Source organism: Mytilus galloprovincialis, chromosome 4, assembly GCF_965363235.1.
Source record: "Mytilus galloprovincialis chromosome 4, xbMytGall1.hap1.1, whole genome shotgun sequence".
NCBI classification, from domain to species: domain Eukaryota; kingdom Metazoa; phylum Mollusca; class Bivalvia; order Mytilida; family Mytilidae; genus Mytilus; species Mytilus galloprovincialis.
Genome location: NC_134841.1, coordinates 49805960 through 49828362, shown reverse-complemented (window position 1 = coordinate 49828362; position 22403 = coordinate 49805960). Strand labels below are relative to the sequence as shown.

At 30.5% G+C, this 22403-nt stretch overlaps 1 protein-coding gene across 1 annotated transcript; it reads right to left on the bottom strand.

The window, feature by feature from the left end:
• Positions 1 to 1254: 1254 nt before the first annotated feature.
• On the bottom strand, positions 1255 to 18501 carry LOC143072355 (homeobox protein Nkx-6.2-like). The gene is made up of 3 exons (XM_076247245.1): positions 17791 to 18501; positions 13566 to 13735; positions 1255 to 2302 (listed from the first exon to the last, which is right to left on the bottom strand). Exons 1-3 carry the CDS (start codon positions 18230 to 18232, stop codon positions 2117 to 2119), a joined length of 798 nt encoding a protein of 265 aa, XP_076103360.1. The 5' UTR covers positions 18233 to 18501; the 3' UTR covers positions 1255 to 2116.
• Positions 18502 to 22403: the final 3902 nt, after the last annotated feature.

Genomic DNA, 22403 nt, shown 5'->3' with positions numbered 1-22403 from the left:
CGTTCCCTTTTTTAAGAAAAAAAAAGGATTTTTTTTGCTATTGTTATTCTTCAAAAGTGTTATTCGCCATGGGTTCCTTTCAAATCCAACTGTACATAATTGGATATAATCTTGTTTATAAATGATAAATAGTCTGAACTTGGAAGGAAATAATAGCAACACATAGTCATGTGCGGTACTGGTTCAACAAAACCATTTCTAAAACATGAAATCATGTCAAAAACAAGTGAACTATTCTGCCAAATTATCCTAAAATATAAAATTTTAGAAAGCTATATTATTCCTAGGCCGATAAATCTATTACAATATGACAAAAATCCCTGACTTCCGGACTTTGAAAAAATTATTTTTATATAAAATTGTCGCTTAGAAAAAACTTTGAACGGTATAGATAAACAAGAATGTACCTGTAACCTGTATCATGTATAGCTTATCACAGATTTCGAATAACAGAGACGAAACAGGTATATTGGCTAAAATAGGGATATAATTAAGTAAAAAGCAAACATCGAACCGAATTTAAAAGACTATTGGGGGATTTACAACACTTAACGTTTTGGTAAAATGTTCGTTGGAATCATACAAAGATAAAACACAGGTGGACCATTGACGAAATAGGACATAAGTCGCATTTCAATATTCAATCCAGGGTATGAAATAATCAAAATACTGCAAGTCATTTGATACAAATAAATAAACCATTGAAAAAAATGATATTTTCAGATATGGATGTAGTACTTTAGTTCTCTTTCGATGTTTATTCAGTACTTACAATATTGTACCTAAAGATCTAGACATGAACACGAGGCATAACTATAGAAAAGATGTATTCTTAAAGAATGTTTAATTGGGTATTGTGTTTGAATATTAAAAAAACAAGTTACATTTCTTGGACAATGTTGAAGTTGACAAATTTCATCCTTGAATATATGTCATCTTATCCAATTTGAATAGGTCATCTGATGAGCATCTCATACAAAGTCAACCTTATTAATATTTTTTTTCAAATTACAAAAGAATAATTCCAGAAATTTTAGGTTGATTCGATCAATTTTTAAATTTACAGTGCCTTTTGAAAAGAAAAATAGCAAGATAATTGTTTCATAAATGTGAATCTGAAAGGTGACTTCTTTAATTCAAGAATGATAAATATAAGAAGCTATATTTTTCATCACATAGTCACAACTTTGAGAATATTCAGAAAGCCCTTAGGATTGCATGCTTTATTATTGCATTTTCTGTAAATGTATATGGCTTTAATATTTCCCAACCGATTAATAGGGAAATTGGAGTCCAAATGACATCTATACCATATGTACTGACATGACAAAAATGTAACACAATTGAAATGAATAGGGGATAAAAACGACCCATGATTTTTGACAAAACAATTAAAGTCGGTTCAGATAGCATCAGTGAATTTACAGAAAACACAATTGTAAAAAGAAGTTGACTGACGGCGGACTCCTAACGATAGTTTTAACTATTACTATGAGCCAGATTATCTCAAGTCACTGTCAACATTTCAAATTGTAGCTGATTAAATTAACTAAAGTTACAGTATTGTTTATTTGTTTCTAGCTAAAAGGGGTAGTTTAACTTTCACAGTTTATAGTAATGTGCTTTAAAATGAAAGAATGAATTTAAAGACTTTGGGTCAAAGGTTTTCACTCCAACTCTTTGATGGCATGTTCCGTTAAGGAGGAAATATTCCTCATAACTAATGAATATTGATGGCAGTGAATTAAATATACATCTCTCACATATACTGAAGAAATGAAATAAAATGTACATCTCATAATAACACCAAGAACAATAAATACAAAGTGAGTTCATATGACCTTTACCTTAAAGGCTAACTTAATAACTAACATGTCAACTTTATTACTGTCTTTCTCTCTGCTAGTCAAATACTATATTGCAATGTAGAAAGATCCAGCCAGTGTCCACATGTAGCATTTTTTTAAGGAAAATCACGTGGTGTGTTGTGAACACATGGCACATGATATTGTTATTGCAACTCTGTTAATTAATTCCACCATCAATAGTTGACGGATCCGTTTCCACATATAGCACTATATAGCCTTGTCATTGCAACGTTATATGAGATTCATATTTACGATAAATTAGAATCAAGGTAGTCACTTAAATGATCGTTTAGTTTTCCGGAACTGTCCGACGTGTCTTCGTCCATATCCGAATTTCCTTCCATGTCCTCAACTTGCTCTTGTTTCTTTTTAGCTGTAGCCATTTCAGCAGCATGTTTCTTTCTCCATTTTGTGCGTCTGTTTTGAAACCACACCTGAAAATATAAATTTTGAACATGAGAAAACGTATATTGTGACATAATTGTGACGAATTTGAAGTAACAATATGGCTCAGACAATTGTTAATTGTTGAGAATGGTCTGTGGTGACCGTTTTATAAAAAGATACGTTAATGTAGACTTTCGTTGTTATTTTGCTGTGCATTGAAATTTAACAACAATATAAGTGGTGCAACACCACGGCCAGTATAAATAATAAAGAAAATTCGGAATTTCAAAAATAATTTACTGGTTTATCAATTTACAGACAAGCATCACAACAAACAACCAACAACCATCACATTTTATCAACAAAGAAGGTGATTCAGAAAAATATATAATTTTCCCAACCACAAAAGTATATATAAATAAAGATATAAACCATGCATCCAATTTTCTAACTTATAATAGTACAGATATGAGCCATTCACTTTTCTAAACCACAAAAGTACAGCATGAACCATTCAATTTTCTTTACCACAAAAGTACAGCATGAATAGTTCAATGTTCTGAAGCACAAAAGTACATAAACATGAACCATTAAATTTTCTATTCACAATTTCCAAAAGTGGAAAAATAAAGTACCCCAGTGAAAAAAATTGTAATAATGTAATAACTGGGTAATGAGAAATCAAGAACAACAGTTAAGACATCATCACAAACTTCATGTGGACTCCGAGAAACAAACAAATAAACTCACTGAGGGACTTTGTCATCCTAACTTCTGGAAATCGCTAATTCATTATTAATATAATGTATATAGTTACTTACTACGATGAAATAAATCGCATTATACAGAGAAAGAGCAACACAACAACACAACAGCTTCTAATCAAAGGTAAACAACAGAACAGTGCAGTCCCGAATCTATTTTTTTTTTATTTCTAAAGAGAGATATAGGATAACAGAAATCATCAGATGTGAGGCAGACATGACAGTAAAAACCCTTTTTATACACCAAGAGAAACGCAAAAAGGTATACCCAAATTTTCTAAACAAACAACGTTACAGTAAAGTCGGGAAAGAAACACCATTTGCAACAGATAGACAAACGATGCAACAGTGCCGTTAAAAATAAGTTCATATTTGTTTAGACAAGTATGGAAAGACCTGGAAAATGGTAAATGGTAAAATATCACCTTCAATATCTTTATAATTTAAGAGATTTTAAGGCTAGATCGTCTAAGCAATCCAATAAATCTATCTTTTTATTCAAGACATCCAAATCATATTAGTCCTGATTCGTCTCTGATCAGGTTTTATACCAATACATCACGAATACAAACAAAGCTATAATTCTTAGTCAATACAGTTATTTGTTGAATGTGTATCATTGGAACTTAAAATGAAATAAATTAAAATATATTTTGCAGATATAGCTTCTACTGATTGTCTTTGTAAATAATAAAAGTTGATTTACATACAAATGAAACAGTTAAAATCTACAGATTGTTGACATAGAATTAATGTGATTGGTAATTGTGAATTGCTTTTTGACAAATTACTGATAAACTAAATGGTAAATTTCCTATAACAATGAATTGCATTTTTACAAGAATATACAAAATTGAGATTTTTTTTAAACTGTCGTGCTTTAAAAGTCCTTATTTTAAGTGCAATCTTAAGTTCGTATGCTAAGTCCTATTACTTCTATTTACAACATCTGACATTTTAATTTGCAAAAAGCAATAAAAGAAGTGCTTGTCTTTGTTAAAAATATTTATAAAATGGTTTACTTTTACAAATTGTGACTTGGATGGAGAGTTGTCTCATTGGCACTCATATCACATCCTTTTAATATCGATTATCTGTATAAATTTCCAAAAACGTATTACTAATTGCCAGTTTGTTACTAGGTGTTTTTGTTCCCTGTTACAAAATAACTATGCTCTTTCTCAGCTAGAAACAAATCAACGAGAACATCTTAACAACGGTTTGGGGTATATTCAAAAATAGGTCACAAAATATGCCTATATATATATTTCTTATTAATCAAACCAGCTTCAGTTCGCGAAAATTAAAAACAAATTTGAAGGGATAATTTCAAAACATAAATTATAAAAAATAGTTTTAAATGAAGTAATATGCAAATCAGTTATTTTAAAACCATTTTTATTTAAAAATACACACACAACGAAACCAACAAATGGAAAGAAAAGAAATGTATATATTATATAGAGAAACAGAAACATCTTTGCCACGAAAACTTCTAAATTTATATCGTAATGATATTTTACAATAGCAAATACTAATCCATGTATTTTTTTACTTATATACTAGTACATGGAACAAATAAAATAAACAGAACAAAAACAAACGAACAAAGTTCAGTTATAAACTTCTCTAATATGAATCAAAACATGGTGTAATATTGCAAGAACCAAAGAAATTTATTGTGTTTATAGGAATATAATTAATACGAATGTGCGGCAAATTTGTAATTTAGCTATTTGATTCTATTATTTACAAATTATATTTCATCAGAAGTGAATTTCTTGTATATGTTTTTCAATAAAGAAACGATTAGTGTTTAATTCGGCACGATCCTTAGCGGTAACAGGTGTCAATAACTAGGAAAAATTCATCTTATATACTTTTGAACACAACTAATTATCCATGCCAATGGCTTCTTCAAATATGTCTCGATATTTTTAACTAAAAAATACAAAAGTCAGCAAGTTATGTTTGCAAGTAAGAAAAAAAGTTAATTGTCTTTGTTCTCTGAAACAAAAACATAAATTGGTGACGTGTACAATTAAAACTTAAGACGAATGAAGGCAATGACCAAAGGTTCTCTTTCTAATTCATCACTTGGAATCAAATAATATATGCTCAGTATAAGTACATGTAATTATAATACATTTGATTTCCGATGATACATTAATGGAAACATATCAATGCATGTGCTGAGTTTTATGTATGCACAATGTCATTGAGTTGAACGAGTTATCATATTCCCGACGAGGACAGTAAGATACATGCTGATGGTATATATAAAATTCTCAAATATGATCTTTAGATTCACAAATACTACAGTAAAATCATTATTGTAGGACTGACGCATCCGGAATAATTAATTTTAATTGATTTAGACAATGGAATTTTTTCAAAACAAAAGGTATATAAAATAACCTAAGAAATTTCATATTGCTTAAAGGCACGAAACCTTTTATGAATAAACTAAGTAAAAAAAAAGAACAGTTATGTTTTCTTAATTTCATTATATATAGTGCCATATATAATTCATGCTAAATGCAACGCCATCGTTGAAGCTATCAATCTTGTAAATTAAAAATCCGACCATTTAGACCGAAATGATTTACTTCATATAGGAACCAGTCTAATTTCATTTTGACAATGTTCAAGCAAAATACAGAACAACCAATAATAAATAAAAAAAACGAATTTAAAGGATACTCATACACAGATATAAAATTTGATTGGACGAATCAAAACAGAACCATGTCTATATGCAAATAAGTGCACAACGCAAAAATGACACAGCATTTTAAGCATGTGTTGTTTACAATTCGAATGTTACTCTCACCAACGCTTCCAACAATGTGTTTGGTTCCCATCAAAAAGTTAAAAATACTAAATATACTACAATTTTATTTTCAGACTTTGTTGCGCCACTGTCAAATAAAAGACAAAATGAATGCACTATAAACATACACAGATTACACAGATATATAGGAATTACTTAAAACCCCAGTTAATTGCAACTAAACATAACACCCAGTAAAGTTTTCATAGCCAAATTGTTGTTGAGTAGATTTATTCTTGTTTTGTTAAATAGATAGCGATGATAATGACGATGTATGTACAGTTTGCGGAATAGTTTGGTCCAAACAGTGGAATAATAAAACATTTTCATCTATCTAGACGTCCCGTGTCGGCTCCGTGTACAGACTTTTTATGTATATATGCGAGATAGTCATTAGTATATGATGTGCAAAGGGGATTTGTTTAATCTGTCATAATTGTTAAACAAATTAAAGAAGGTATAAATATTTCCCGACGCTGACACAGTGCATGAGGAATTTCCTTCAAAACCTCCAGTCATCTTAGTATTACAACTATTACATGTACAATCTCTATTGATTTCAATTCATTATGTTCATATATTTTGTGCTAGACTTAATATAACATGCGAGGGGTATAACAACTTTAGAAGTTTTAATTTTATGTGACAAATTATCATAAAACAAGCGCGCATTCCAACACTTTAGTACGAGCTTAATATGCCGTTAAAATTAGGTATATATTAAATGTATAACGCCATGAAATGGAATTTGAATAATTCACACAACATTGCAATTGGCTATGTAGAATAGTATGACACATATCGGAACTAAACGAATCTATACCAAAACCTGCTTTGGATTTATCGTCGTTTCGGATGGTAAAAACGGGGACCAAATAAAAGACCAGAATAAATTTAGATAAAATGTAATCAAACTATGAAGCCCACATTAACAAAGTACTGATATCGCATTTCCCTACAGCTTTAATGAGTAGGGTATTCAAGAATATCTTCCCATAAAACGGTTGGTGACGTCAAATGTATTGGACTTGACGTTGATATCTGACCTGAGTCATTTTTAAAGATAGGGTGATATAATCATGATATACCAACTGAAAATCAGGATTAGAATAAAAATAAAACTTGAGTGCATTTCGTATTATTAGCGATACTAGGGTTTACTCTACATTTATGCTGAAAGATGAGACCTTTTTGTGTGCTTCTATAAATACATAATTATTCCTGATTAGGTCGTACATGGCCATCCGTCTGCCACAGAGAATAAAGATATATACAAATTCCTTCAGCGCTATAACTTAAACGGACTGATGATTGTTTGTATTTTTGTTCATCAGCCCAAATTGAGTGGTTTAATGATGGTTTATCAAAGTCCAAGACCTTAAGCAAGCACTTTTCTAATTCACATGAACTTTCAGGACATGGTTGTCTTCAACAATAACTTTGACAACTGTAGCTATACGACTCTCTCAAATGGTTTTGAGTAATGAATGTAGTGACACTGATTATAATCATATAAAGTTATTGTCAAATCCTTACGTCTGATATTTTGGGATTATTATTCGCATATCTAGAGTATGAAACATCGTTTTGTAATTCAGTTTGAAACACGACGTTTCAGATATCATCTTCTTGACTGAATGGAAATTTAAACACGTTTATTTTTTGGTCATTGCACAAGATTATATATGTGTTTTCTCTACTATGTATAACGTGGCTGAAAAAAAAGTGTACTGTTTTTACATGAAAACGTTTTTCAAACCAAATATTAGCTGTAGAAAAAACCTGAGCAGATTTATATAGAAGTTTATAAAACGGAAGAGAAAATGCACTTAAAAAATCCAATAGTATATGGGATTACTCAATGTACCGTTGTCAAAATCTATAATTGAAATTATAAAAATGTCATGCACCTCACTGCATGTACCCGGATCAAATCAAGTTTTAAACGTTTTAAACTATTTTTTCATTTAGCATTTATTTCATTTAACATCTCTATGATTTGATCGTCATAGGTTATTAAGTATGAAAACAAGGCTATTGCTATATTAACTGTAGTTGACTTTGGAACCATTAAGCTCTGTAAATGAAAACCGTCCATTGTAAAACTGTTATCACTCAAATGTTCTTGAAGTTTGTCCGTGCTTTTTGTAAACTTGAATGTGGCATCTTGTTGGACCAAAGTGTCGTGGCTTTCATATTTGTCGTAGGACCTCTCTGTGATCAACAATTACCTTTTCGCTAAATGGAGGAAATTTAATTAATAAAATATCAAACATAAATTGTTTGATCCTTCCTCTATCATAAATGTTTCAATTTCTATTTTAAACGGCTAATTTATAGTTGCTTTTTGCCAAATTTCCATAATCCCTAAAAAGTCTAACGAATACAGAGGAAATTAACAATCGATGTAAACAGATAAATAACTGGGCTGTAATGGACTCTCATTATCTCACGAAGACATTAAGCCTTTATAATTATATAAAATCTTCAGCATTATTGTTCTCTTCTCATACACCGTAAATGTTCAAACACGACCGTTCAATCTATTAACAGCCAAAGTCACAAAGGAACGAATTATGACGCAGCCAAGATAATGATCCATGGAGATCGAACAATAAAAAGCCACTTGGCTGATTTGTAACTTTGCAGCTTCAGAAATTAATCCAATTCGAATGAACGATCATTTACCATAGAAATATCCCATTTATTGAAATTCGCTAGTCGAATTTATTCAAACAGCTTACGTTTGGTGTGTTTGCTAATAATTCATCTTCTTTCGCTTTAATGGCTCTCCCCACTTCATCACATAATTAAGAGACTATATATTCGATTGTTCCTAATGAAATTTCACACAATTCTTATATTAATTTCGTCTTCACTGTTCATGTTTAGTCAATCGACAGTTGCCCCTCTATTTTCATTAGTTTTTACGGTTAATTGCCCAAGCAAGATAGAATAGTGACGAATTTAACCAAAGACCTTGCCTGACGCCTTTTTATTTTCAGATTGGACTTTTCGTAAATTGATTTAGATGTTTTCTAGTCAATATTTCATACAAATGCACTTCTGTTTAATGCATAAAAAGATGAATTAGTTTACAGATAATTTTTGTAACCATGTTGTATGAATGTGTATGTTGGTGAACAAAATTAATTCCCTAATAATTGACTACACAAATACATTTCCCATTCTCGAAAATTTCTGGCATTAAATTTTTGAAAAAAAACCTCATATAAAGTCTGGATCTACTGTTAACATTTATAGCTTCAATGTACCACGTTGGTTTGTTCAATTTTTGTTTTATTGCACATTAAGACGAAGCTACTTCGGACGAATAAATAAACCTTAAAGTTTTATAGTGCAATTTTTACTATTATTCCATTTAATCTTAAACCGGATGGGTTTGGTGCATAATTTGTCCGAGAAAATGGCAAACGGATATGCCTTGTAATACAGCCAAGCAACATCAAATAGTGAATGAAATATTTAGAAGTAGAAATTTAGAAGTAGTAACTTTGCAAAAATTGTCGAACAATTAAGAGTTAATACCTTTCAATAAAAGTTTATTCTTATGGTATTTAGTGGTTTAAAATCTATAGAATAGTACTAAATAGTTCATTTCAAGGGATAAAATGAAAAGAAATGTCAATTGTCGACGTACAAATGGCGCTTGGGCTTTGTGGTGTTTCAGACATCTGTGTGATAAGTTTACAAACGCTTTGATGACCAAGTTTCCTTTAATCGTTCAAATTGATGCGAAAATGAAAGTAAATCTTGTGAGGATAACATAAACATAAATTTTGTACTCAACATCAATCCTGTCAATAAATGTTATGACTATTAGTATGAAATATACCTATTGCAGATGTTACGGTGTCTTAAATTAGAATTGTTCATTTCGAATTTTCATATTTTCGCTAAAGGAAATAATCCATGTAGAAAACTTCTTTTGACAGATAATCGTGTTTACTTTAACTGTGATATTAAATGTAATGTACAAAAGAGACCATTTCCACAAATTCAACAAACAAATGCTGTTATGTGCTTTTGTTCTATACTAATATCTTCCGCATGAACGAAAAGCCCGATGCTTTCATAAAACAATAACCATTCTTTTAAGTAAAATAAAGGAAAATGATTTAACTGGGCATTTCATTTCGCATGGATAAAAGATTTTTATTGGTCATAAATGTAGCATTCAGACATTGTAAAAGGCTGATTGAAAACATTATTATTAGTAATTGTTTTCCTGATATGTATACATAGTCATCTAAGTGAACCCAATTGATGAATAATAATATATATGTATATTATGCTTAATAAGATTTTTAAACTTATAAAAGGTCAATATCCTGACCCGTGAAAGCGCTATTAAATTAGAAAATAATTCTTTCAATAAGGGTGAATTTCCAAATGCAAATCAGGACACCAGCTTTTGTTTTATTTTTATTTTGTGGACCTGCTTAAAGAGTGCATATTGAATGCATATGAATTAATACATTTATTCTCTGTATTATAATACTTCTAGATTTCCTTTTTCTGAAAGTGAAATAAGGCATGGTAACAGAAAACGGAGGCTAATAATCTCAAGAGATAACATTTTCATTTGACCCTCAAATAAAAATCCAATTACATAATGAAATCGATTTTAATTTACTGAAAAGAGCGATTATGAAATTTAACGATAACTCTTTAAGAAATTGAACAATAGTTAAGGATACAGACATTAAAGAATGATAACTAAATTAAATGAATCAAAGAAACCGCCTGTAGGTATGTAATGAGATATTAAAGCTGTACTTAAGATGTGGTGAAGGAATCAATGAGATTTTCAAAATCAAAGGATCAGTTTCAGGTAATTGTCGAGGTATCATTTCCTCGTTTTTGGAATTTTATGTAATATTAACCCAACCCTCTTTGATAAGCGCAGGTGCTTACTTTCTGTCCAAAATAAATATTTAAGTCAATTATTTGACCGAAAGGTCTCATTAAGAAAATTGATACTTGAAGAATTAAGTAAAAGAAGAATCCTACTTAAATTGTCTTTTCAATTTTAAAAACTACTAAAATATTATTTTAGGTACAATCAGGGTCGGAAAGTGTTTAAAAAAAGAAGTTAATAAGTATCAAAATATTTATCTAAGTTTGTATAAATGTGAAAATTACATTCGCACTCTTTGCGACAGTGTATATTCTTGTGATAATTTTTCATTTTTTTTTGTATAAAAATTGCAAAATGCAAACGAATATATAAAATCAGAAACGTTACAAAAAAAGAGAAGCGACAAATTTTCCCTTAAATATCGAGCAATAAATTCAGATATACATTAACTCTCACGTGTACATCAAGAAAAGATGAAGAAGTATTAATTGAAAATTATACCTCATCATCTTTTATAAACAAAAATAAACTTTCATTGATGTTCGTTTCTGTGTAAATAAAATAAGAAATTGACGGCTTTATCTTAACGATTGTTTAACGGGAGCTGTCTCATAAAGTAAAATATAATGGACATTCGTTTGTAATTAAGACCATTTTGTTTAAGATCTGTTTAATGTTCTATCAAATCTCTATTTTCTGCAATTAGAAGAAACGGCATTTCATGGCAAATTAATAAAGAAAAATATTCAAATATCTGCCTTGGGATTAATTTAAAGAACTTTGAACTCATTTAATTCTTTAGAACATGGCGGTATTATATTTGAATATAGTACTTCTGTTAATGTCTGTTTGTCTCTATCGATGTTCTTTGGATTTTTTTGGAAATAATGAAGACCCAGCATGGATGCATGAAGAATTTTATTCTTTATAGAATCTTCTTGAAAGTTAAGAATGTTAAGAAAAACTATCCAAAAACGGACTTAAATCTTAGAATAAAGATATTTAACAATATTTCAACAACAACAAAATTTAACCAAGGATTTGTATAGTACTATACAAATCCTTGATTTAACTCTTAATTTTTTTCTCTGGTTGTCAACTTTCATCGGCAACAAGATTCGGCTTAGAACACATATTATTTTCACAATTACTCTTATTATAAGCACAGAAATGTTAAATCTGCAATTTTGCGGAAGCAATTTTTTGTTCTTATATATATATATTCTCTTAAACGTACTGTCATGATCTTGTGTGCTGCTGTTAACTCAAATATACATAATCAAATGTGAAGTCTTGTTTGAAACAATCATGGTTTATAATGATCACGAAAGTGCCAAAAAAATCATTTTGTAAATACTTGTCACTGGTCAAGAGCGAAATTGTAGTTATTTATTTTTGTCTCTTTTTCCATTATGAACCCAACCCAACAAACAAAATTTTATAACGTTATAAATAATTTTGCTTATTTAAATTTTCAATCAACTATGGTCGTTTGTTCTATGAATAAACTCTAAAAACTCTAGAAAGATTAAAAGTATGGTGATTAAAAGAAAAAATGTTTGTGTGTTTGTTTGTTTGTTTTGGTGGGGTACACGATCTACATACATTTAGTATATCTGCCTTAATAAGTGAATTTAAGTATCAAGTTCTAGAGATTTTCTTCATACATTCAGCAAGGATGCAAGATTGCAAAATTATTGAAAAGAAAATCTAAATTTGTAAAAAAAAGTAGAGTTTGATTTTCGTTTATAGCATCGCTTTTTTGGGCCAATATCACAAAACTAAATATTCCAATTCCAAAGACTCTCTAAGCGATTAAGCAATAGTTTCAAATGGACACTACCAAAAAGCAAAGAAAGATTCATAACCAAATGTAGCGACTATCTCATAATATTAGATATTTATTATTTTTTAAAAAGGATTGCCTTAATGTTAATGATGCATCAACATACAAGCTGTGTTTTCACTTTTATCTTTCCTCTTCAACGCCCATTCCCTCACTGTCGCACAACTCTTTCATGAAAATCTGCGACATCAGATTAAGCAATCAACGGTCCCCGCAGGTGCACCATGGGAATTGAATTTATCAGGCAACATCCGTGACGACATAATGAGATGAAATTAACGACCAATACAATTATCCGTTATATCAGCCGTTAGATCAAGCGCTAAATGATGCGTTCACAAACCAAGATTTATTGAATTAACAAAAGAGGCTTATTTAGAATATTTCTTATAATTAGATAAGTCTTAAGTACCTGTGGATAAAGGGATATAAATCACTTAAGCTATTGTCATCTTTGTTAACCAAGATATACGGTAGCAGTAGGTGGTATCTGAAAACGATTGGCGACCGTAGCGTGTCATGTTAACATAGTATGTGGCTGTTCAGATATACCAGCGATATTACTAGTTGAACACTTTAACATTGATTCTGGGGTTGTTTTGTTGGTTAAGGTGTTTTGGGAGGGGGGCAGTGGGTACTTTAAGTCCACTGCCAGTTTCTCAGTCGAAACTTTTTAATTATAAAGTCTTAAAAAGTTATGAAGCTATTATCATGGCCTTTAAAACCTACCCGGCAGATCATAAGATGGACTGATCGTTTGTCTGTCCTGAAACCTGATATATTACTAAAAAAAAACAAAAAAAAAAACAAACTATGTCCTTAACATTCTCTCTCCAAAATCTGACACTTGTTTGCACTAAAGGTGCAAACATTTTACCACTATCTATTTAATAGTCTGTCCATGGTTTTTCGGGATTCGCAAAACATTTAAAAGAGATTTTCTAGACTTGAGAACTTCCAAGAAGACAATTAAAATTACTCTTACCTTGACTTGACTTTCAGACATTCCAAGAGCATAAGCAAGTCTTGCCCTTTCTGGACCTGCTAAATACTTTGTCTGTTCAAATGTTTTCTCTAAAGCAAATATTTGCTGACCGGAAAATGTCGGCCGTGTGTGTTTCTTTTTCCCATCCTTGTCCATGACAACATTCGAGCCTACAAAAAAGAATGACAAACAAAATGTCAATTTCTTGACAAAAAGTTGTGCTAAATTCTTTCTTGAATAGTACTATAGTACTATAGTAAGTATAAGTTTATGATGTATAAATTATAACCTGGTTTTCTATGTTTAACCTCATCATTTCCGTTTTTAATTTGCATTACTAATACTAGCAACATATTTCGTGTTTTACTTAAAAATATCAATAGTAATTGAGTAAGCGTGTTATTTTACTGAGACTAAATAAGGAATTTATGTTTTAAAGAAATACTGTATAAATAAAACCTGCATGCGAAATCAGATTTATTTGCATAGACTTTGCATAGGTTTTGTAGACTTAAACGTGGATATTTTATAACGACCGCGCGAGGTCTTCACAGTCAGACAAGATCGTTAAACAAGCCTATAGAAGGATACTTTTTCCTACTATTCCTGTATTTTCATGATTAGAGAAATATATAATTATTAAGTTGAAACCCCCCAAAAATGAAAAATAAACATGATTTATGTCAATTTGGTCTCTTGAGAGAGTTGTCTCATTGGCAATCATACCACATCTTCTTTTTTTATATTTGAATTATTTTGTTCATATATATAATCCATTTTGTTCTTTTATTGCTACATTTAAACTACGAGTTGAGATAAATTTGACTTTGTAGCTGTCAAAAAATTTACAATCGAAATTCAGGTAATCCGTTTTATATTATCTTAGCAAGTCTATACGCCGCCCATAAATAAAAGAGCAAAAGACTTTTTGTAAAGTTGACATTTTGTCAGCTATTTTAACCAAAATGGGGACTAAGTGTTTTGCAAAATGCTGAATAAATAGATTTATAGATTTTCTGTCGTTTTCTGATTCCCTACAAAATGGTTTAGAAAATGTGACAACGGTGGTCGATGAGGTTGTCTATACTTATTTTAAACCCTGTTTCTTTCTGTTTGCTCTCAGATTGTACAGCACAGGAAGTCAAACGCCTGATACGATTAAGATACATGGATAATAAATCAGTCAAAGTCTCCCAAATTTGGATCAGACACGTATCTTATATGTACTAAACCTAAAACGGGAGACCTTATTTCATAGGACTGAATATTTCACGTTTCCCGGTCTCAGATTCACAACCGAAACAAACTGCCAATGTTCAACGTCTTTAATTAATATACTTCATGTATGAAGTCACCTTTGACTACCACCATTTTCAAAATATTTCGTACAGCAACGTTAACAAATCTGCTATCAAATGAAGTGAATTTGGTCGGGGGCAACAAAATTAAGTTTTGCACTCCAATGTTCCACCGAATATCTGGTACCGGTATATCATAAACTGCTACTTCTTTAAACCTCGTGATGTGCTGAGCTTAATGCAGCACATGAGATCTCGATTTTTTTTTAAAGAAGCTAAACCCTAGGGACAAAGCGACTTTCTTAATCATGATTTAGTATAGATTGAAAGCACAGGTTGCAACCTCCTTGTTTCACTCATGTATTTTCTTGCGTCTATCTACAGCTGTACAAATTACAAGACCGATAACTCTGTTTGCTGATCGCCAAATGTAATTAGAAACCAACATACAAATAATCCCTTACAGTAGCTAAATTAGAAAAATATCCTATCAATTTTATAATAATCAGTTATATAACTCTATCAGTAAATAACACTGTTTATAGTTTATGATATCGGATTATAATTTGAATCGATCAATTTCCGTACGGGATTTGATCAGTTATTTTATCAGATAACAGCCATTATCTGGGGAATATTTAACAGTTTTAGTTGGCATTAGTCTTATTATTTTGATTGTGTTATTAAATTTAGATAAAAGTGAATGTTTGGGCGTAATATTTTTGGACTTTTAAATTGTCTCTTGTGAATCAACCTGAACCAACTTTTGAGCATCATATTTTCAACGATTCTTTCAACGAAACAGCATTTTATCTATTAAAGGTTAGCATTCGCTTTTCTGAATAACAGAATTTTTCAAATTTAGTAATATTTTATTCAAAGAAAAATCGAGTAGAATTTAGGAGGTAAACAAGTAAACATATTATCCGTCTGAAAGCCGTTTTTTTGAATAAAGCTTATTCTGTAGAGAGCAAATTTACTAAAATAAATATTTTTAGCTACAAAGACGAGTAATTTTACCAGAAATTAGTAAAATTAGAAAGTCAGCGTAAATTAACAAATGTACTAGTCAAGCTAGTTATAATTTCTTTCGGTTTTCTCTTTTGTTGTTTTTTTTTTGTCTTTCCTTGGTTTTTCGTTTTTGCCTTAATTGCCATGGCATAAGTGGTTTGTTTTCGACTGATAAGTTTGTATATTAGTTTGGTTCCTTGTTTCTAGATTAGCTATTATATCTGTGTGTTAATAAAAAATATCTAGTGTTACAGGTTCAATAATATTTACCAAACCAAGTACTATCCATTGTATAATACGTGATTATTTTTTTGAAATTTAGATGATAAAATGTTTTAAATTTACAGCTTACTCCTATTGGGTTTTTTTTTCTTGAGAAAGACAAGTGCTGGTTATTTTATTTATTTATTTGCTTTTTATTTATTTATTTAATTATTTCCAAACTTCACGTCCATTTCTTGAATTAGCTTTTTTTTTAACTACCTTATGTTATTTGCTGTCTTTTTATAGTTGTTAATTTCTGTCACGGTCATTTTGGTCTCTTGTGGAGAGTTGTCTCATTGGCAATAATACCACATCTTCTTTTCTATTTTTACTGAAGTCTTGCAAAATATACGGTCTAAACCAATGGACTTACATCATGTTGTTTTCTTCATTTAAATATAGTTTTTTTTATCCGAAAAAGAAGAAAAAAAACTATGCTGCAAAATGAATGCGTTTAAAAACATGGAAATTTTGCAAAAAATTAACATTAAAGCACATAATTACTTTTGAACCATCTTATAAACGTTTACTATAAAAACAACATGAAAAGCGATTAGTTTTTCGGATGTCTACATGAAATATGGTATAAACACTTTTTAATACAAATGTTAAAATCATTATTTCCACATATTTATGTCAACACAACAGCTTTTCAAATGTTTTTTTTTCTCTCTTTGCGTATGCAAGCATGTACAGAGCGCACATGTTGAAAAAACTACAATTGCATTTAACCAAATCAAAACGAATATAATTATATAAATATATTACAACGAGGGAAAATGACTTAAATTAAATCTACCGCCAAAAATTGTCAAAAAAATCTTTAAAATGCGTTTAAGAGGTTTTCTTTTATTTGCAAATTCATATCATTCTAATATCGCTAAATATCCTCTCTAAGTGAGTAGTTATGAAAAATGTACAAGTAAACATCATTTAAAAGTCAACAGTTTAATTTGATTAGTTGTAAACAATCAGCACCTTTGTGTTACTCTAAGTTCTCCACAGGAAACAAACATGGGGATATAAGACTTCCAACTGGACGACCGTGTGGTCGACTGTGAATTTTCTGTGTACTATACGAGGCTACAAATTGATAAAAAGCCCCATACGCTGTTTAACAAATTTAAGATAGTTTGCTAATAAATATGAACTACATGTAAATTAATTTGTAAGTTGGATCCGCCTTTTGAGTAACTTTCTTCATGGCTAATATCTAAACATATTGAGAAAAAAAAATCTGTTGTCTATAAATTTCCCTTTTTTGCATCAAAGGTGACATGTTTATTTTATTACAATGTTCTCCCTTTTTTATGGAATATTATATTCAAGTGAAGATAATTAATTGATATCTTTTTAAAATAAAAGTAAACAAAAACCTTAATTTTTCAAACGGTCTGATACAACTTTTAAAAACTTTTATAAGTTTTCGCATAACCATATGTAAAATTAATTTTAAATGAAAAGTCCAAAAAAGAATATTAAAATACTATTTAGCTTTTTTCTTTTAAGAGTAAATTACTTAATTTTTCGTGAAGTTTTAAACTGTTTTAAAACATAAAACATATAATGATTTAGTCGACATACACTTTACGGCCAATGAAAGGAATATTAAATATTATTATATGGGAAAAGTATATAGTTATATATATTACCTGAAGCTCTCCAAGGATTTGGTCCATTAAATATTCCGGGCCAGTATATAGGAGGTCTGCCTGGAAGTTCTGCGAGTTTAGGAAATCTAGCTCTAGGGTTTAAATACATTCCTGCAGCAGCATTGAAACCCGCTAGTCCAAGCGGTCTACCCAAAATGTCATTTATACCGTGAGGAGTACCGTTGTTAAAAGCATGTTTCCAAGCCGCTGACGCCGATCCATTTTGTGAAAAAAAGTTTGATGATGATGAAACTGGTGTCTTCATTTCTGTCATATTATGTAAAGCAGCTAGCGGTGGACTACTTAGAACAAAAGCGGACTGTCTAGAATTTTCCATCGACACATTTCCATTCATATTAAGAATAGAAGCCATACTTGGACTAGAGTTTGCTTGGTAAGCAGCGTTTCCGTTAGTGTCATTCATAAAGCTATCCAACAACATGATTTTCGTTAATATAAAAAAAGTTAAAAAAATTAAGGTGTTTATTTTAATTCACTTGTGCATCTCCATTATTCGATAGTGTGACATGACTCTGGATACTTTCAAATAGTTTGAATATTTCCTTCGACAAATAAGTAATGTCTCTTTCAAAAACTGATACACATAGAATAAAATCAAATATACGTCTGTGATAATACTGTTTTCACTGTTCAATTTATCACACGTTGACCACTTAGATTTACAAATTTGTTTAGAACACATGGAATGAAAGTTAAGAGTTATCAATCACTTGTAATGCTACTTATTATCAAGTTTCAGTGCCTCTTTTTTAATGTCCCGCCTTCGTCCCTTTTCATTGGTTAAAATCAAAATCACGGCTGAGATTTTTTCTCAGCGACCTCTTTCGATTGGATGATGTTGCAAACAAAGTATGTATTGATACATTTAAACGGAATATTTTACCATATATTATAATAGACTATTATGCTATATTTCCGAATTATAAGTTGTAATTCGCAAACTATTATTACCAGGAAACATGTCGTATTTAAAGGATTTTCTTTATGTATTGCTTCAAGTATGGAATAAACTAAACAGACCACTTTAAATGTAATAATAAAAATTAAATAATATAAATGTATAAGCCGTTTTTAATTAATGGTATAGCTGACAAAGTGCTTGTGGAAACACACACTCATAAGAAGCTGGTTTGAGGGCGCTTGAAATAGCATTTCGACCAAATCAAATATAAGAATTTGTCAATTGTGTTGAAAAAAGTAAAGCGAATTTGTTCGGATAAATCACGCCCCATCTATAAAACTGTCAAGAAAATGAATATAAATGTGTTTATAATTCCAATAGTACACGGACAATTAAAAATGAGACATTTCTATAAGTCTTGATACAGTTTCTATGGAGACATAATGTTTCCGTATTTTGTGACATGACCCAAGAATTGGAAGGGTCATTATTTCTTTAAACAACATCCTGATGACCGAACTCGACCTTGGTTACTTTGGTGCTGAAGTCCCATTTTAGAGATAAATGGACAAATGTTCAAAAATTATAAGTACAAAAATTTAATTTTGAACCTATTAAACTCGAAGAGGATATCGTTTTAGCATAGTTTTATTATAAAATAAATATAACTTGTCTCGTAATAATATTACGGCTTTTTAAAAAGATAGTTTTGTAAAAATTCAAAGGAAATTCAAATTATTATTTTAGAATTTATTTATTTTATTTTTACTGATATTGCTTTAAACTTTTAAAATTATTTTAATTACCGATGAACAAAAAAGCAACATGTCTTAAAATAAATAAATACTTTATAATTGAAAACATATGCAGTTGTTGCAAGAGATGCATTTTGATGTTATTTGTGCTATAATAAATGAAATTGAATATGTGATTTCTATATTTATTTTAGTGTTTATTTTTATACCAATAAGTTTTAAAAACCACAGCAACAAAATATCTGTGAATCATACAAATGGAAGAAGAACTAAGAATTTCCTCAATGATCAAAGATTTAAAAAAAAATTGTTATTATCATGCCAGGGTTCCGTCAATGTAAATAGGATATCAATGCGTTCAATGCATGATAATAATATTAATAAGAAGAAAAATAACGACAATAACAAACTAATTTCAAAATAAATCAATAATGATATTTAAGATAATTAATATATATATTTATCGTCATGATGATAAAATAAAGAATGATAAAGAAAAAAACGACGACGACCTGCCATAGACGAAACGAGTTTTGTAACGGATCTATTATTTCAAATTTTTGTTCAAAGCTGAGTGAATCTGTCCTAATTAATTTTTTTTACAAAAACAATGACAGATAAAGTCCAATAGATAATACTTTACGCCTATTTTGGCCGTGATTCAGTCAATTAAAAATCAATTCATAGGATAAAAACATATAATAATAATATACTTTATTGCAAAAAGCAAAACCCTGATGTGTTAAAATGCAAACATAACATATAGACACATCTGAACCAGTGAGAGTGTCTATGGACTATAGATCGAATACATTTATCATATTGATTCTGTTAATCCGGAAATAAATTGTGTGCTACTCTTCTTTGTGTTATTTCATAAAAGTAAAGAATCAAAAATGAAAGCCAACATAATTATCAATATTGATACAAAACGTCCAGTAGGAAATATCTCATATATAAATATAGGACGTAACAATCATAAATTCAAGTAAAATCTGAAAAAAGGGGAAAAAAGGCATGGATTGCAGACAGGAACTGTGCAAGAGTAGAAGTAATAAGAACTTGTCAAAAGAACAGATCATCTGAGAAAGAAGTTATAAAATTATGTCATATACTGACTGATACATTCGAAAAGGTGTTGCTACAATTCATAAACATACACAGAGATACAAAAGTTCCAAACATGCTTTGGATTTAATAACTGAACTAAAATCAGACTTAACTTAACTAAAGTCCAATAATCCGGACTTCTAATTTATCTTTTTAGAGCAATCGTAACAGAAATATTACCGTCAAAAGTCACAGGTTTCGCGGAGGTTATTAGTCAACTTGAGAAGAAACAAGTGATATCCGACTGTTTCTTGAATTGATACATGTGCACGTGTTATTTTCTAGCAACAAAATATATAAAAAAAAGTGAAGTCCTTGAAATCAGACTTGACGTGACTGCATATTTATACATCCCGCCAGACAACGTTGCGAACCCAGGCAGTAGTTTTCCACCGACTTAGAAGTCCATATTAACAGTTATCTTTATCAATGCTTCCTTATTTGTGATGTGTTCCCAAGGGTGACTATTGAATAGAAAAATTGTCACTTTGTTCTTTTTCAAACTGACAGTAAAACCCTCGTAAACGTGGGACTTCCGTTTGGTGTGAGGGGTGTATAAGTACGCGGCAACGTCCGGTCAGAATGTGTGCGTTTAACTTAATAGCTATTGTAGATAGTTCCACACTATCTGCACGTTGAGGGCCCTTGCGACAATGCTTTAAAGGGTCTGTAGATGGCCTGTTGCCATGCTGTCCCTATCCAACATACCCTCATTTGCCAGTACATGGCAGCTCAGAATATCTCGAACTTTATCTCGCACGGCATTGTATTTATTGTTAATTTGTTCTTGTCCTAAACACATATACATTATTTTCTAATACTAGTATATAGAATTTAACCAAACACCATTCAATAAAAAAATTGTGGTGCAAACAAGTAACTTGAGGCTCTAAAGAGCCTGTGTAGCTCACCTTGGTCTATGTGCATATTAAACAAAAGACACAGATGGATTAATGACAAAATTGTGTTTTGGTGATGGTGATGTGTTTGTAGATCTTACGTTACTGAACATTCTCGCTTCTTACAATTATCTCTATCTATATATAATGTGGCCCATTAGTTACAGAGGAAAATATTTTGTTAAAATTAAAAAAAAATTACAAAATTTATGAAAATTGTTAAAACATTGACTGTAAAGGGCAATAACTCCTTAAGGGGTCAACTGACCATTTTGGTCATGCTGACTTATTTGAAGATCTTACTTTGCTGAACATTATTGCTGTTTACAGTTTATCTCTATCTATTATAATATTCAAGATAATAAACAAAAACGGCAAGTGAGTTAAAAAAGTATCGATATATTGAGCTGAATCGTTTTTCTGACAGCGAGTTTTGCATGAATCTATACGTGTCTCCGAGTTAAAGCCCAAGTCAAACGAGTTCCAAACCTGTATATGAGCTGTACAAGGGTCATTCGCGTGCTTAGATCCTGTGTTACTCCTACATTTTATTACTCTAGTTAAAAAAAAAACTAAATGTCATATCGTAATATAAAGAGGTACAGACGCAAAAGACGGCTACGGGTTACAACAAAATATATTTCGCACAACATACTATTATAGTTGATTATATACTTGTACATGATCTAAATTGGGACAAGAGAGCAGTCTTGGAGAACAGCAATTAAAGCGCTGTTTCTTTGCTTTTTTTCAGTGCATGTACTGACTCTGTGTCATGAATGGATACCCCATATCCTTCTCTTTTTTTTTTATAAAACGAAGAATTTATCGGGGTTTAAATTTGTTTGTTACCAATCAACCCTCCTAAATGCTTGGAGTCAAAGGTGTAACACAGCCCAACAAAACCTTAAAAAAATAACATAGGAA

Bases quoted from the DNA above. Each gene is read 5' to 3' on its own strand.
- LOC143072355 (XM_076247245.1), bottom strand. From the start codon at position 18,232: ATGTTGTTGGATAGCTTTATGAATGACACTAACGGAAACGCTGCTTAC. The intron at 13,736-17,790 runs GTAATATATATA...TCTTTTTTGTAG, and splicing joins AAATCCTTGGAGAGCTTCAG to GCTCGAATGTTGTCATGGAC. The intron at 2,303-13,565 runs GTAAGAGTAATT...TTATATTTTCAG, and splicing joins TGTCTGAAAGTCAAGTCAAG to GTGTGGTTTCAAAACAGACG.